This window comes from Sapajus apella, unplaced genomic scaffold (genome assembly GCF_009761245.1).
Source record: "Sapajus apella isolate SASKATOON/1434 unplaced genomic scaffold, GSC_monkey_1.0 scaffold152, whole genome shotgun sequence".
Lineage (NCBI taxonomy): Eukaryota > Metazoa > Chordata > Mammalia > Primates > Cebidae > Sapajus > Sapajus apella.
Window position 1 is genome coordinate 1892567 of NW_022437092.1, and position 15072 is coordinate 1907638.

Sequence of the window (15072 nt, forward strand, 5' to 3'; positions counted from 1 at the left end):
TTAGGACATTAAAGTTGAGTGTGCCCTCTGGAGGCCACTTAGACTGGTTGTCTAGGGAATACTGTGGCCAAGCCATGGTAGAGAGGAAAAGCAGCCTCTTCTTTTTAATGGAAAGACCCAGTTTGGGTAGATTTTGGACTAGGCACCCTAATGGCGATTTAGGGTCTGGGCGGGACTTTTGATTGCCCATGGTTCACCTTCTTGTGGGGTAGTTAGGGATAAGAAAGGAATATGGAAAGGTATTATACCTAACGCAGGCAGAAAAACTCTTCCCGGGGTGGAATACTCCTTTCCACGGGGAGGGTGGCTAGAGAACTTACAGGCTGCAACGATTATGACAAGGAAGAAAATAAAAAGAGACAGGGCTAGGGCTATCTGAGACAAAACCAAATACAGGATTGATGGACAAAGGGTGGGTGCCCCCTAGATGGGAGACCAGTCTGATGCCTTCCCGGCCACGTCCCCGAAGAGATGTTTCAGGGCGTCTTGGCTATGGTGTTCCTGTATAATCCCCGGGCCTGGTCACCTTTAGTTTCCTGAGGTGAATCACCGTTATGCCTTATGATGTCCCCGTGGAACCGCGGGTTGAGGCCCACACAAGCCCTGTAGCCGTCAGGCCGTGGTACTACACATAAACTCACTCACTCACTCGCTCGGGATTAGGAAGAGAAACCAAAAGTACAGTTACTTAATTAATGGGAGTTTATGTGCCGAAAGGCTGATTTGAGATAAACGTTTTAGTGCTGTAAGCCGGGGGATTTGGTCCTGCTGTTAGGCAGGGCCCGGGTCTGCAAATGGGGCTTCTGAATACCCAAAACTTGGCTGCTACTGCGGAGATGTTCAGAAGGCGTCCCGGACTGCACTTCCAAACACCAGAGAATACGAGAGGGTTCAGGAAGGTGGGGACGTCTCCCTCAGAATCCTGACCCTGAGAAATCCCTCACGGGGAGAGGACAAGAGTGTAGGGACATCTCCTCTATGCTCAGGTCCTCGGGACGAGGCCGGGGCTCCGGCCCCATGGCGAGAAACGAGAAGGAGTCCCTGACGCAGCCGCGATTACGAGCAGGGAGTCCATGAGGCAGGCAGGCAGGAGAGGCTGTGGGCAACAGAAGTCTTACCTTGTGGTGGAGCAGTTCCGTGGTCCGGCTTTGGATGAAGGAGTCAGTTTCCCCCAGGAGGGGTCTTACAACTCCTCCCGGGTTTTGGCACCACTTGTAAGGTTTATTCTCTGTAAGGTTTTTTTTTTTTTACAGCCTCTCCTTTTGAGACGGAGTTTCACTCTTGTTACCCAGGCTGGAGTGCAATGGCGCGGTCTCGGCTCACCGCAACCTCCGCCTCCTGGGTTCAGGCAATTCTCCTGCCTCAACCTCCTGAGTAGCTGAGATTACAGGCACGCGCCACCATGCCCAGCTAATTTTTTGTATTTTTAGTAGAGACGGGGTTTCATCATGTTGACCAGGATGGTCTCGATCTGTTGACCTCGTGATCCACCCGCCTCGGCCTCCCAAAGTGCTGGGATTACAGGCGTGAGCCACCGTGCCTGGCCTTCTGTAAGGTTTATTGCCGAGTTTAAAATGAGGAAACTGAGGCCTGCATGAGAACAATTAGACACCAGTTTATTCAGCTCCTGGGCGACGTTCTATGGTCCAGGGAAAGGGGGCCAGAGAAGTCGCGCCTGATTACTCTCAGGCGTGGGGTTATATAGGGAGGGAAGGCGCTCTAATTGGCTGTGGAGAAAAAGGATGCGCATGTGGCAAGCTGCTATAGGTAGGTAGGTGGGATTTCCAGTGAGCAGGCTGGACGGGGCAATGCGCTATTGGGCAGGTTTTGGCGGGGCTTCTTTTAAATTTCGGCGAGGTTTTCCAACGGATGGCTAGGTGCCGAGTGCAGAGTTTAGTGTCCAGTGCAGATCCTGGTGCTGAGTGCAGAGGGGATTTCCAACAGCAGGCTAGGTGCCAAGTGCAGAGTTTAGTGTTGAGTGCAGAGGTGGGCGTGGCGAAGCTAGATGCAGAGTGCAGATTCTGGTGATGTAATTTTCAGGCGTGGAGAGGGATGGGCGTGTCTAAGCTCCCGGAGAGGCAACCAGCCTTACACAAGTGAGAACTGATTAATTCTCGATATTTAGAAGGTAGAGCCACCATTGCATTCACTGTCAGATTAGATGTGGGGGATCAAACAAGATGAGTTCAAGGGAACCTCCAAGGTCTGTAGCTTGAGTGAAGGGATGGATGGACTCACTTTTAGTTGAGGTGAGGAAGCCCTAAACCCTCATGTGGGAAGAACTACAGTGGTGGCAGTGGTAGAGATGGGGGTAGGGGATGCCAGAGTCTCAGTTTAGGACAGGTTAAGTTTGAGATTCTGCCAGATACCAGGGAGAGCTATGGGGTAGGTAGGTGAATATATGTATATCTGGAGCTCAATTAGGAGTTCAGGCTGGAGATCTATGTTCGAGGGTCATCAGTGTATAGGTAGCATTTCAAATCATGAGGTGGGATGAGACCTTCTAGGGAGGGAGAGCAGGTAGGGAAAAGGTCTAAGGACTGAGCCCCTGGATACCCATTATTAGGAGGTTAGATGAGAAGGAGCCAGTCATGAAGACTGGGAGGGAGTGGCTGTTGGGGAGTGGGTGGAGACTCAGGAGTGTGGTATCCTAGAGCCGGTGTCTAAGTCAGAGGGGCCCAGAGTTATTCCTCTCTCTCTGAGCATGGGCAGTTCATTGGTGAACGGAGAATGTGAAATATACATGATGCAGTTTCACCGTGTCAAGTTTGAAAGCGCTCCACACCAGTAGCGTGTGGAGTCTAGGAATAGCAATTGTAATGAGACGTCAGTGTAAAATTCCTGACCTCTGCTCTAGTACAGCCTGGGGACAGACATCTGGACCAAGAAGGGCTTCTCTGAGACACAGCATGGGACAGTGGCCTAGCCAGAAAGACTTGGGCATACATCTAAGGGCTGTAAGCCTCAGTTTCCCCATCTGTAAAATGGAGCTCTAATTGCCGTCTCTACCTGGGAGCATTTTGTGAGGATTCAGAGAAACTGCACATGAAATGCTCCACCAGGCCTAGGAACTTACCAGTGTCTTATAAACGATAATGATTCTTTATTACCAGGCCTTGGCCAGGGGTTCTGATTCTGAATGCTCAAGTGCAGCCCAGGGCCCATGGGGACACCCCAGTGCAGATCTACTCAACCATTTCTTTCTTTTTTGAGACAGAATCTCGCTTTGTAGCCCAGGCTGCAGTGCAGGGTGCGATCTCAGCTTACTGCAACCTCCACCTCCCGGGTTCAAGCGATTCTCCTGCCTCAGCCTCCCAAGTAGCTGGGACCACACACGTGCTTGCCACCATGCCCAGCTAATTTTGTGTCTTTTTAGTAGAGATGAGGTTTCACCATATTGATCAGACTGTTCTCAAACTCTTGGCCTCAAGTGATCCACCCACCTCGGCCTTCCAAAGTACTGGGATTAAAGACCTGAGCCACCTTGCCTGGCTATTCACACCTTTTTTTTTTTTTTTTTAAAAAAAGAGACAGGGTCTTCCTCTGTTTACCCCTGAAAAAAAAAAAAAGGACAGGGTCGCGCTATGTCACCCAGGCTGGAGTGCAGTGGTTATTCACAGGCGTGATACCACTGCTGATCAGCATGAGAGTTTTGACCTGCTCGGTTTCCAACCTGGGCTGGTTTACCCCTCCTTAGGCAACCTGGTGGGCCCTGCTCCTGGGAGGTACCATATATTGATGCTGAACTTAGTGCGGACACCCAATTGGCATAGCGCACTATAGCCCGGAACTCTTGGGCTCAAGAGGTCCTCCAGCCTCAGCCTCCTGAGTAGCTGGGACCACAGGCACGCACCACTGCGCCCAGCTATTCACCCATTTCTTACTCCCCTGCTCAAGAACTCACACCACTCTTGTCATTCCAAGAAATCGTAATTTCTTTATTGTTTGACTTTTTGACTCAACAAATTTTTTTAAACTTTTTGTTTTTTTCTGAAATGTTCTTGTTGTTATGAGCCTTTTGTTTTGTTCTCGTTAAATGCACTCGACCCAAAATTGGTTTGGCATATCGAAAAGGAGACCAAGGAGGGAGGGGCTGGGGGCATGGGAGGCGGGAGGAGGCCCGAATGGACAGAAAGTTGAGGATGAGAGAAGAGGAACATATAGACAGCAAGAAAGACATGGGCAAAGAGAGATGGGGAAAGAGAGGTGGAGACAGAAAGAGAAGGCCAGGGAAAGCCAAAATAAACCAAAATCCAGAGGAAAAGAATTAGTAAGATTTAGGAGCAAATGAGTTCAGGAACCCACAGGAGTAGGAGAGGAAACCAAGACCCTTCTCTGTACCGTCCCAGCTGGGGTGGGGGCGTCAAGGCACCAGGTCTGGTTAGGTGGGGGGGACACCTGGGCTCTGGGGGTGGCTTTGCACTGGACTGCAATGGTGTCCAGCCCCAGCAGGGGGCCCTGCCACACAGCTCTGAGGCCTAGCAGCCACTGGGCAATGCTAGCTGAAACTGGACCTGCTATATACCCTCTCCCTTTGATTGTCCAAGTCTGGAGAGATACAAGCAGGGCTGGGCAGGGAGGAAGTGGGCCTCGCTTTGCGTCCCAACCCCCATGGAACTCTCCGGGCCCCCCTCCTGGTGTCAGGGGCAGCCACAGGCTGTAGCTGGGCTGCTGCCCGGGCCGGGCCAGGCCGGCTCCTCACCTGCCCATGCCTCCTGCCCACTTTTCAGAGACATCTGACCGCCCCTCCACACAACAGAGCTCCCTGCCTAGTGCAGTCCAGAAAGAGCCACGAACTGTCCCCTGCCCTCCTTGGAGTCATCTGGCAGGACTGTCCCCGGCCTCACTTCTCCCCATCTAGACTTCACCCATGGTCTTCTGGTGTAATGGGTTAGGCCTTTCTACCAGAAAAAGCCAGAGATGGAACCCAACCTCACCTCTTCCCCACACCTGTTCCCTTACACGGGACAAACCACCATCTTTGGTCTGACCCCTTCTCCCCTAATTGATGGGACAAGCCAGCCCCAGCTCCCCAGGAGAAGGGAGGGACTTTCTAGCAGCAAAAAGGGTCCCTCCAGCCACCTACCTGTCCCTTTCCCCCAGTTCCTTCCTAGAGCCCCTCCCCCTTAACCCAACAAAGTTCATGGCAGCAGCAGGCTGAGACCCGAAGATGTTTGAAAACTCATGGCACTTGTGAGAAAAGAGGGAGGGGCAAGAGACGGGAGAGGTCAGAGCAGAGGTGGAGGGGCCACCCCTGGGGAAATGGCAAAGCAGGGGCTTGGCTACGGTGCCCTCGGGACTATGATACCCCTAGAGTTGAGGGGAGGGGGCCGGGGAGGCTAGGTGGACACTGTGGAGAGGAGGGGGCTGCAAGAGGTGCTCAGGAGACATCCCAAGCCTGGAGCTTCCAGGCCTGGGATTTGGGGTCAAGCCCCCCCAGAACATGGATATCCTGACCCCAGCCCTGGCTTCGTCTCCCCTGCGGGAGGGTGGAGGGCAGGGGAGATGATTTCTCACCTTTGCCTCTCCCCCTCCCTCAGACAGAAGACAACCGTGCCGCCCTAGCACCCTCCTCAGCCATACCCATGCCCTCCACAACCCCTGTTCCTCTCCATTTTCCTTCCACCATCAACCTCTCTAGGTGGGAAGTCAGCCCCATCTTCCCCGGCTAGAGTCCCCAAAACAATACACAAGAAGCAGGAACTCAAAGGGACAGCGCAGCCATCTTGGCAAAGCATCTTTGGGTGTGAGGGGGTCTCCCCAGGGCCAGTGGGGAGGGGAGGGGGAGACAGGCCTCTGGTCCTGGGGCAGGCAGTGAGGTACACGCCCCAGGAGGGCTGATGATGCCAGGCAGGTGGAGCAGGAAAGGAGGGGACACAAATGGGTGCCAGGAAGGAAATGGGTTCTTTGTTTCGCTGTTGCATCTAGATTTTGTTTTCTGTCTCTGGATTGTAAAAAGCTGCTCTGGCGGCCCGCCCGCCTGGGCGGGGACTGGGGATGCACGTACGCGGAGAAGTCCTGGCTGCCAGGCCGGCAGCGCCACTCTGCTCTGGAGAAAGCCCGGGCTGGTCTGCCCGGGCCGCAGGCTCCCAGTGGCTTCAAGTGATGAGATTTTTTGTCTTTTCTTTTTTTGTCTTTTTTTTTTTCTTTTCCATTTCGTTGAAATATTTACAGCAATGGGGGAGGAGGAGGAGAGAGGAAGGGATAAGAGGGCCCCCTAGGGAAAGATCCAAGCCCAGGACCCACTCCCCAGGGAAATCCAGACCCAAAATCTGCTTCCCAGATAGCCAAGCCCACAGGACTGGGAACTGCCCAAATATGGCCACCCCTGTGGGCTGGGGGCCCTGCAGGGAGTTGTGCTTCATCAGGAGTCACCCCAAGGGAGGGGGTCATTGGGTACATTGGGAGGTGGAGGAGGCAGGCTTGCTTGGGGGGCAGGGACCAAGAGCAAGGGGAAAGGAGCTTCAGAGAAAGTTCGACCTTTAAACCACCGCCCAGTCCCTCTGCCTTCGGCCTTTTCCCAGTCTCCAGGGAGCAGGGAATTGTAGCTCAAGGAGGAACGTGTCCATGTGTCCCGCCTCGCTGCTCCCTCTGGGTGCAGCCGGCAGCATTTCTGACTGTGGAGAGGGGCAGCTGACAGGTGCCATCCAGTGGGGCCTTTGGCAACCTCAGAAGCTGCCCTCCCTGCCCAGGGAAACTAAAACCCTCGTTTCCCTTCAGGCAGTGGCAAGGGTGGGAGAGGGGAGAGTCCGGAAGTGGGCTGCACCCTTCCAAGTTCTCCCTCCTCCCTCCCCTAGGACCTCTGGGCTCCTCCTCACTACACTTCCCCCAAATAGAGCTGGTGCATGTGGCTGGTGGGAAACCCTGTCTGTGAGCCCTGGCACCTCAGGCCCCTAGGTCAGAGTCCCTTGAGGGGACTGTAGGGCCCATGGCTGAGGGGCATCAGGAGAGTGGCCCACCAGCCACTGCCTCCATCTGTCTCCCTCTCCCACCAGAGCCTTGCCCAGGGTTCCCTCCCTGGCCTGGGCCACCAGCCCCTGGTCCATGAGGTCCCCTCAGAGACTGGTGACCAGCTGCATCTGCCCGTCCCCATCGGGCCCTGGCCCCTCAAGGCCTGGGGCTGCCAGGTAGCCCTCGTGGCTAGGCCGCCGCACCTGGTAGTAGCCCTGCAGGGGATTCCGGGCCACCAGGGCTGGCGGGCGCGAGGTGTAGTAGATTTCAGGGGGGCCGGGGGGTGCGGGAGGGGGTGGGGGCAGGGCCTCACTGGGCCCCTCAGGGCTGCTGTCCGGGTAGGAGGGTGAGTCCCGCAGGTTGGCCCCGCTGGCATAGAGGGAGTCCCGGCCTGGAGGGGAGGAGAGGGGCCGGCTGGTAGCGCCGTCCTCGGCCGTGCAGCTCTCCGACTCGTCCAGATCACTCTGGTACAGCACCGACTGGGCCCGGGGCAGCAGCAGAGGCTCCTCCAGGGCCTTATAGAGAAGTTCGATCTCCGCCCGGTCAGCACCCCCGGGCCCGCCTGCCTCTTCCTCACCCCCGCCCCCTGGTACAGGCGGCACAGGGGGCTCAGGTGGTGGAGGGCCCTTGGCTGCACTGCTGCTCCCCCGCAGGTTGTTGTGCACCAGCTCTGAGATGATCATCTTCTCAAAGGCTGCAGCATCAGCCAGGTTCCGGCTGCGGGGTGGCTCCGGGCCCCCATCCCCGGGAGGGAAATCCCCGCTTCGCAAGGAGTAACTGTTGTTGAAGTTGCCATTCAGGGGCAGGGTGTCCATGCCACAGGCTTCCCGGCCTCCCAAGGGGTGCTCTGCAGGGCAAAAAGGGGCTGGTCAGGTGGGAGAAGGGCCCTGGCTGCACTGGGGGTCCATCGGGAGAAGTGGGGCTCCATTCCTGCTGGTTTTCTGTGGGCTTCCCCCTGCCCCATGGGAACTCTGGTCTGACATACCCTTTCTCCCTCACTGGCAGTAGAGGCAGCAGCCCAAAAGCAGATTGGTTAAAGTTGGGGGACAAGGACCAGTTCCCCCAGGGTCTCGTCGCCCAGCTGGAGGTTCAGAATCTCAGCAGTATGAGGAGGCCTGGGCGACAGAATCCCTCTCCTGTGCTCAGACCCTCACACCTAAAGGCCCAAACTCAATGACCACCACCGATTATCCTCTATCCAGCTGCCAGCCAGACTGTTCGGTGGGGGCAGGGGGATGGGGAGGGCATCCCAAGTTCTCTTCCTTAAGTGAGCCATCTGAGAAGGCCACTGTCTGTCCCTCTCCCAGTCTCGGAAACATTTCCAGGGAAGAGTAGCACTTACTGGGTTCCCGGTAGCTCCCTGCAGGTGACAGCCAGGAGAGAAAAGAGAGAAGGCAAGGGTGAGCTTGAAATGCCAAGTCCAGGCTCCAGTTCTGGGGCATAGAACATCCCAGGCGGGGGTCCCCTGGGACGTAAACCCCACAGTTCCCGACTTGGATGCTTCCCCTGTGCCCTCACCTGGGGAGTTGAAGACAGGGGGCGAGGAGGGATTGAAGCCCACTGACTCGGCAATGAGGGTGTTGTAGGGGCTGGTGCCCCCACGGGGCTGCAGCACAGGGTTGGTCAGCAGGTGGTTCCCCATGGTACCTGGCCAAGGGATCAGAGGTCACAAGGCAGCCGGGAGCCTCGAGAGACCAGAGCCAGAGGCAGAGGGACCCTTCTCACCTCGGTTCAGGGTGGGGGTGCTGTTGATGTCACCCGCCATGAAGGAGGACTCTGTCTGTTTCCTCACAGTGTCATTCCACATCCTCCGAATTCGGCTCTGGGGACACAACCCGGATGTGAGGGGACCCTTGGGCCACCCACCCTCTGGCATCTGAGACTGCTCGCCCGATCATCGCCATCACAGACCCAGGCCAAGCCACTCCCCGCCTCTCAGGCTCCAGGTTCCAACACTCAGCCCCAGGGAACCCTGCCTGGCGTGATACCTGGGTCCCTGTGTAGTAGCGGGTGTTGCTTCGCATGGCTGAGGTCTTGAGGGACCCGTGAGTGCCCCCGGGTGGGGAGCGGATGCAGCAGTAGGAGTGACGCAGGCACTTGCTGTACTCCTTGTGCACCTGGGGAACAAGGACAGTCAGCTGGCTGGGACACCAGCCTCCTCTGTGATCCATACTCCCACAGGGCTGGCACAAGGTAGACTCAGGAGGCCGGAGACAGAGCTTCCAATGACTGTGTTCCCCTGCTCAGTGACTTGCAGGCCACAGAAACCCTGCTGTCCCCTGTCCCCCGACAGCCAGCTGATCAGGTTCTCTACTGCCACTGACCGTTTTTTATTCATTCATAAAAGCAACAGAGCATTCATAAGCATCCACTATGTGCCAGGCATATATTAGGCCTCAGGAATGGTACAGAAAACAACAGACACAAATACCTACCTCTCAGAGCTTATATTTCAGTAGACAGAGACACAACGTACATGAAAATATAAATATGCAGGCTATCAGATGATGATAGATTCTATGGAGAAAACTATGGCTGGAAAGGGGGTTAGGCAGTGCTGACCTGGGAGCAGGTTGTGATTTTAAATAGATCAGGGGCATGGTGGCTCACACCTGTAACCCCAGCACTTAGGAAGGCCAAGGTGGGCAGATCACCTGAGGTCAGGAGTTCGAGACGAGCCTGGGCAATATGGTGAAACCCCCGTCTCTACTAAAAATACAAAAATTAGCCAGGTGTGTGGTGTTCGCCTTAATCCCAGCTACTTGGAGATGACGGCAGGAGAATCGCTTGAACCCAGGAGGCAGAGGTTGCAGTGAGCCAAGATCACACTACTGCACTCCAGCCTGGGTAAAAGAGTGAGACTCTATCTAAAAAAAAATAATAGTAACAATAATAAAATAAAAAACCTAAAAAAATAAATAGATCAGAGGAGGCCTCATTCAGGCCGGGGCAAGGACAGGGGCTGTACCCTGAAGAGGGTTCACATCTAGGTGTCTGAAAGCAGAGATAGGGAGGGGAATCGAGGGTCCCAGATCAGACCATAGGGACCTAGGGGCCCCTGAAAGGACATCACTGTCACTGCGTGTGAGGTGGGGGCTGTGCAGACACTGCCTTTGACTGTGTGTCCAAGGAGGGACCAGGACAGTGTTGGGCAGAGCAGGGACACAGACCACCTTTTCCCTTGCAACGAGAATTCTCATGACTGTTGCCTCTGCCATCCCCTGCCTTAAGCCTTACCCACCTCACCACTCCCGAAGTCCAACAGCAGTCTCCATGGCCTGCACTGCCGCCAGAGCCAACTCAACAAATGCCACAGCTCCGTCTCCCCAGCTTCAGTCATGAGGGTGCCGCCTGGACCCTCACTCCCTGTCCACGTTCCCCTGATACTGTTTTCCCCCTTTTTTTTTTTTTTTTTTTTTTTTTTTTTTTTTTTAAATAGAGACAGGGTCTCTATGTTACCCAGGCTGGTCTCGAATTCCTGGGCTCAGGGGATCCTCCCACCTCAGCCTCCCAAAGTACTGGGGTTACAGGCATGAGTCACTGCACCCAGCCCTTTGTATGTGTTTGTTGTTGTTGTTGTTGTTTTGGAGATGGAGTCTCACTCTGTCACCCAGGCTGGAGTACAGTGGCATGATCTCGGCTCACTGCAACCTCCACCTGCCAGGTTTAAGCGATTCTCCTGCCTCAGCCTCCCAAGGAGCTGGGACTACAGGCGCCTGCCACCATGCTTGGCTAATTTTTATATAAAGGAGAGATGGGGTTTTGCCATGTTGGCCAGGCTGGTCTGGAACTCCTGACCTCAGGTGATCCGCCCGGCCTTGGCCCCCCAAAGTGCTGGGATTATAGGCATGAGCCACCACACCCAGCCTGTATGTTTTTCTGAGACTCATATTTTAACCCATTTATTTTAAAAAGATCCTTTATATCGCCACAAAATTCACAATTCTTTCCAGAACTATGAACGTAGGCAGTGCTCCCTCAGGTTGGCTCCCAAAGTCCTCCCCCTGCCAGGCCTGACTTGTGGTCCTCATGGTGGTGAGGGTTGCCCATCACCAAATCTGTCCTGCTCTCACTCCTTTAAGCTGTTGTACCTTGCCTTTTTCCAGAACCCTCTTCACCTGTGGTTAAGTCCTGAGCTCATGCTCCTCTCCTGAAGGACGCAGACCTGACTGCTGAAGGCCTGCAGCACTCACTGGGGGCTTCAGGGAGCCCTGAGTCCCCTCCACCCTCGCCTCCTTCTCCTGGGTGCCCAGGAAATGTCTCCAAGGGAGGCTGTGACCCAGGACCCCGGCTCGACCTCACCTTCTTCTGTAAGGCGCAGTGAAAGACGAAGATGAAGACCCCCTGGAAGGCGTTGAAGGTGGTGAAGAGATAGGCCATGACCACCGATTCCTTATTGATAAAGAGGAGGCCGAAAGCCCAGGTGAGACCCAGCAGGAACAGCAGGGCGATGGCCCCCAGGGCCCAGGATCTGGCGGTGGAGAGATGGGGTGTCAAAGTACCCGCCGGAGGGGACGGCCTCAGCCTAGGCCTCCCCTGCAGCCAATAAGTGGGGGCCGTTGGGTGGGCCTGGGCACTGTCTGCAAAGCCCTAACCCAGCAGGGCAGGTGAGTGGGCCTTGAGGGCAGTACCCTGCCCAGGACGCCTCCACCCCAGCCTGGGCCTGAGGGTTTCCAGACAACTTAGGCTACATCTTGCTGCCTATTTCTCTTTAAGTTGCCCTTAAACAGACTCACCTTTTGAATTTAGCGTCACTCTATGCAGTTATGCCCCTAAAACCACAGGTTGGACGTGCTAATGATACGCTTTCTAAGACCGATTAAGTAGGTACATAGTGAATACAATAAAACACCCCTCTTGATACTTAAAATTGCAATGTGTGTCACCAGAGTTGACAGCACCACCTTTTTGGACACCCTGGGAAAAGTGGGATCAGCAAGGGGGGTGATGGGGCAGGGGGCAGGCAGGGGCGGGGCTCACTTAATGTTGTCCAGGCGGCTGGAGTCAGGCTTGAGCACAGATGAGCTTCGGATCATCTTGTGCAGGGTCACCATGAGGAACACCAGGTTGACCTGAGGGCCGGACAAGGGACGGGCTGGGCTGAGAGTGGCCCTGCCTCCCTTAGTGAGTGCTGAGGCTAGGGCCCAGCCTGGCAAAGTCTTGGCTGTAGCCCTCGCCTCTGCTGGGAGAACCCCGGACCTGCCCCTGAGGTGCCCATCATGTGGCAGTGAGCTGACTGGCATTTTACTGCCACTCCTGACTGCTGGGAAGACAGGGCGCATGACCTGACACACGGTAGGGGCTCAAATCACAGTCCCCGGTGAGCAGCCCTCAGCGCTGGAGCTCCACGGACCCAGCGCACTCTTATTCTCTCAGCTGGTAGCTCAGTTCCAGTGTGCGGGGAGAGTGTGGGGGGCAGGGGCTGGGGTCAAGGCCAGCCTGGATGAAGAAAGGAGATGAGGTGTCACCTCCCAACTCACCACGATAACAAAGGAGACGGGCCCAATGAAACTCCAGATGAAGTAATTGTCCACTCGGAGCCAGCAGCTGTAAAGGAAACAGGGCCGGGGTGTAGAGAGAAGCCGAGGGGCCATTCCCTGTGATCTGTGAAGGCCTAGGACTCTGGAGGCTGCAGCCTCAGGGATGAGGAGGAGGAAGGGAGGCCACTGCCCCTGAGGGTCCTGGTCCAAGGGGTGCCACGGAGCAGGGAACCAGGTGGAAGGAGAGAATAGGTACAGGGCCAGGAGGTGGCAACTCACGCCTTCTCGGTGCCATAGCTGCGGTAGTCAATGGCAGCCGCGATGCCCACCACCAGGGCCGGGAAGCAGTAGCCACCTAGGTAGTAGTACTTGGTGCGGGAATACTCGCTCTCAAACACCTCCACCAGCAGCAGGTAGAGGTGCACGCCCTCCAGGCACAGCCAGGAGAAGGCAGCCAGGAAGAAGTAGTGCAGCAGGCCGGCGAAGATGGGGCAGGCGATCTGCGGGGAGCACCGAGGGTGAGGGCTGCTGCCTAGGCAGGCGTCACCCTTTCCTGGCCCCCAACCCAGGCACTGGCCATCACCTGCCCTCGAGTCCCAGCCCACCTCATACTGAGTCTTATCGATCCCAACCAGGAAGAGTAGCTCAGCCAGGAAGAGGTTGATGCACAGGTTCTTGTGGATGGTGTTGCGGTCGGTCTGCAGCCCCCGCAGGAAGCAGAAGGTGGAAATGCAGATGGCCAGGCAGACCAGGGAGATCACGATGCCCACCCAGGTGATGACTGACAGCAGCAGCTCGTTGATGCGGCCCTGGTACTGGGGATAGGAGCAGGGGCACGCTCAGGGCCTTTTGTTTTGCACACTGGGCTCAGCCAGGTGCCAGCTGCAGGCAGGGCCCTGGGCAAGGCCATGGGCCTCGAGGACCTCTAGTGCTGCCAACCTGGCAGCCTCCACCCTCTGTACACAGCAGTGCGCTCACTTCCTCATGCTCTGGAAGGCTTGTGGAGAGATGACCAACATACCACCAACCTGCTTCTCCAGAGTGCCTTGGGAGAAGGTGGGACCACGCCACAGAGGACCAGAGAGAACCAGACGCGTGGCCTCATGCCCCAAGCAAGACTAGGGGCCCCCCAACGCCCACAAGGCTGGCCTCCCCGGCACTGCCCATGACCTCTCTAGGATGCCATGCAAAGCCAGGCCAGCAAGCAGGCCCGCCTGGAGAAGCAGAGTGCCTGCCAGCTTACAATCTCACGGTGAGCCATGAGCACGGCGAAGTTGGTGAGGTGGCTGCAGGCACACGTGGTATGGGTCTTGTTGGACTCCACCAGGCGGCAGCCCTGGGTCGACCAGTAGCCCAGCATGGAACGCTCCGAGTAGTTCCAGAAGGAGCAGTTAGCATTGAAGTGGTTCTTGTCCTGTTGTGTGGTGGTGCCGGGGTGTCAGAACTGGAGTCAGAACCAGGGAGTCCCATTCTGGCCCCCCCACACCTGGCTACAGGGATGGTGCCAAGTATCAAAGAAGTGCCTGGGTTCTGAGGCTCCGTTTGACATTCTGAGAGCTCGGGGGACAAATAGCCCAAGCCACTCAAGTGGAAACTTGTTCTGGAGGTGAGCACATCGTGTGGGGGCAGGTACACAGCCAGGGAACAGAGGGTACGGCAACCCCCCTGGAGGGAGGGGGCAGCTCAGCTCACCTCCAGGTGGGCCACGGTGAAGATGACAGGGTCCATGAGGAAGACGCGGCTGGACTCCTTGTTGATGGAAGCTGCGATGACCTGTGAGTTCACCACCAGAGAGGCACCCCCGGGGCCACCCGGGCCTGCTTCCCCGGCCAGCTTCACCGTGGCGTTCTCCGTGGACAGGAAGAGACCCAGGTTGTTATAGAGGATGAAGACAACTTTGACCACCCCTGGCGAGGACAGGCATGATTGGATGTGTCAGCATCCTCAGCTGGCGCACCTCCGTCCAGGCCCCTGGCTTCCCAGCTTAGCCAGCTCCTCAGCCCTTGGCCACGCTGGCCACTGGGACCTCTGAAGCCAGTCCACAGCTTAGGCAGGTGGGAGTCAGGGAGCCCTGTCCACAAGACCGCTGTTCAGCCGAAAGCAGTTCTCAACAGCAGGGCAGTGATGGGACACAGAGGGGCTGGGCCTCCGACCCACCCATTCTCACCGTGTCACCTTGGGCAAAGCCCTGACCTCTCTGAGCTGTGAGGCCCAGGAGCCAACTTGGCAACTGCAAGGCTCACCCTCAGGCAGGGGACCCACGAATCCCCTGAAATTTTACACTAGCATGGGAGAAGTTCAGGACCACTGCCCTCCATAAATGGCGCAGAGACAGTGGCACAGGGCTGATGAGGGGCTGCCTCCCCACCCGAGGCCCCAGGGGCACTGACCATTGCGGCTGTTCTGCTTGATGGTTTTGGCAGACAGCTGGATGGAGTTCTTTCTCGGGTACTCCTCCTGGGGGAACACCAGCTCCTGCACCTGGCCCTCTGTGTTCAGGACTGTGACCTCCAGGACTGTGGGGACAGGGGAAGGCAAGGCACACACAGTTGGGGTCTGTTAGCAGTCCAGAGGCTCAGGTTGCATAACGAGACCCTGTGGCAAGATGCCCAAGGTCTGGGTATCCCCCCTGTGGCCTCCA

The 15072-nt window shown here is 56.4% G+C and overlaps 1 protein-coding gene, 1 long non-coding RNA gene and 1 pseudogene across 9 annotated transcripts in view; 1 reads left to right on the forward strand and 2 right to left on the reverse strand.

Moving 5' to 3' along the window:
• LOC116541556 overlaps nucleotides 1-11695 on the forward strand; it is a 31157-nt gene extending 19462 nt beyond the window's left edge. Inside the window, exon 2 of the long non-coding RNA XR_004264858.1 lies at nucleotides 11058-11695. This is a non-coding gene — a long non-coding RNA (uncharacterized LOC116541556). The remainder of the gene's footprint in view (nucleotides 1-11057) is intronic.
• Nucleotides 3912-5684, reverse strand: LOC116541555 (annotated as a pseudogene). Its single transcript, XR_004264857.1, has one exon. The product of XR_004264857.1 is annotated as an uncharacterized LOC116541555 (transcript).
• Nucleotides 3912-15072, reverse strand: part of ADGRL1 (adhesion G protein-coupled receptor L1) — a 59022-nt gene continuing 47861 nt past the window's right edge. For 6 of the 7 annotated variants that reach the window (XM_032265808.1, XM_032265804.1, XM_032265807.1 and 3 more), the window contains 13 exons: nucleotides 14822-14947; nucleotides 14124-14338; nucleotides 13675-13845; nucleotides 13037-13246; nucleotides 12711-12931; nucleotides 12432-12498; nucleotides 11932-12023; nucleotides 11254-11422; nucleotides 8940-9068; nucleotides 8677-8773; nucleotides 8470-8598; nucleotides 8294-8311; nucleotides 3912-7798 (listed from right to left, as the gene is read on the reverse strand). In XM_032265808.1, coding sequence (XP_032121699.1) covers nucleotides 7056-7798; nucleotides 8294-8311; nucleotides 8470-8598; nucleotides 8677-8773; nucleotides 8940-9068; nucleotides 11254-11422; nucleotides 11932-12023; nucleotides 12432-12498; nucleotides 12711-12931; nucleotides 13037-13246; nucleotides 13675-13845; nucleotides 14124-14338; nucleotides 14822-14947 — 2387 coding nt within the window. In that variant the 3' untranslated portion in view covers nucleotides 3912-7055. The remainder of the gene's footprint in view (nucleotides 7799-8293; nucleotides 8312-8469; nucleotides 8599-8676; nucleotides 8774-8939; nucleotides 9069-11253; nucleotides 11423-11931; nucleotides 12024-12431; nucleotides 12499-12710; nucleotides 12932-13036; nucleotides 13247-13674; nucleotides 13846-14123; nucleotides 14339-14821; nucleotides 14948-15072) is intronic. The other variant, XM_032265805.1, reaches the window with a different exon arrangement.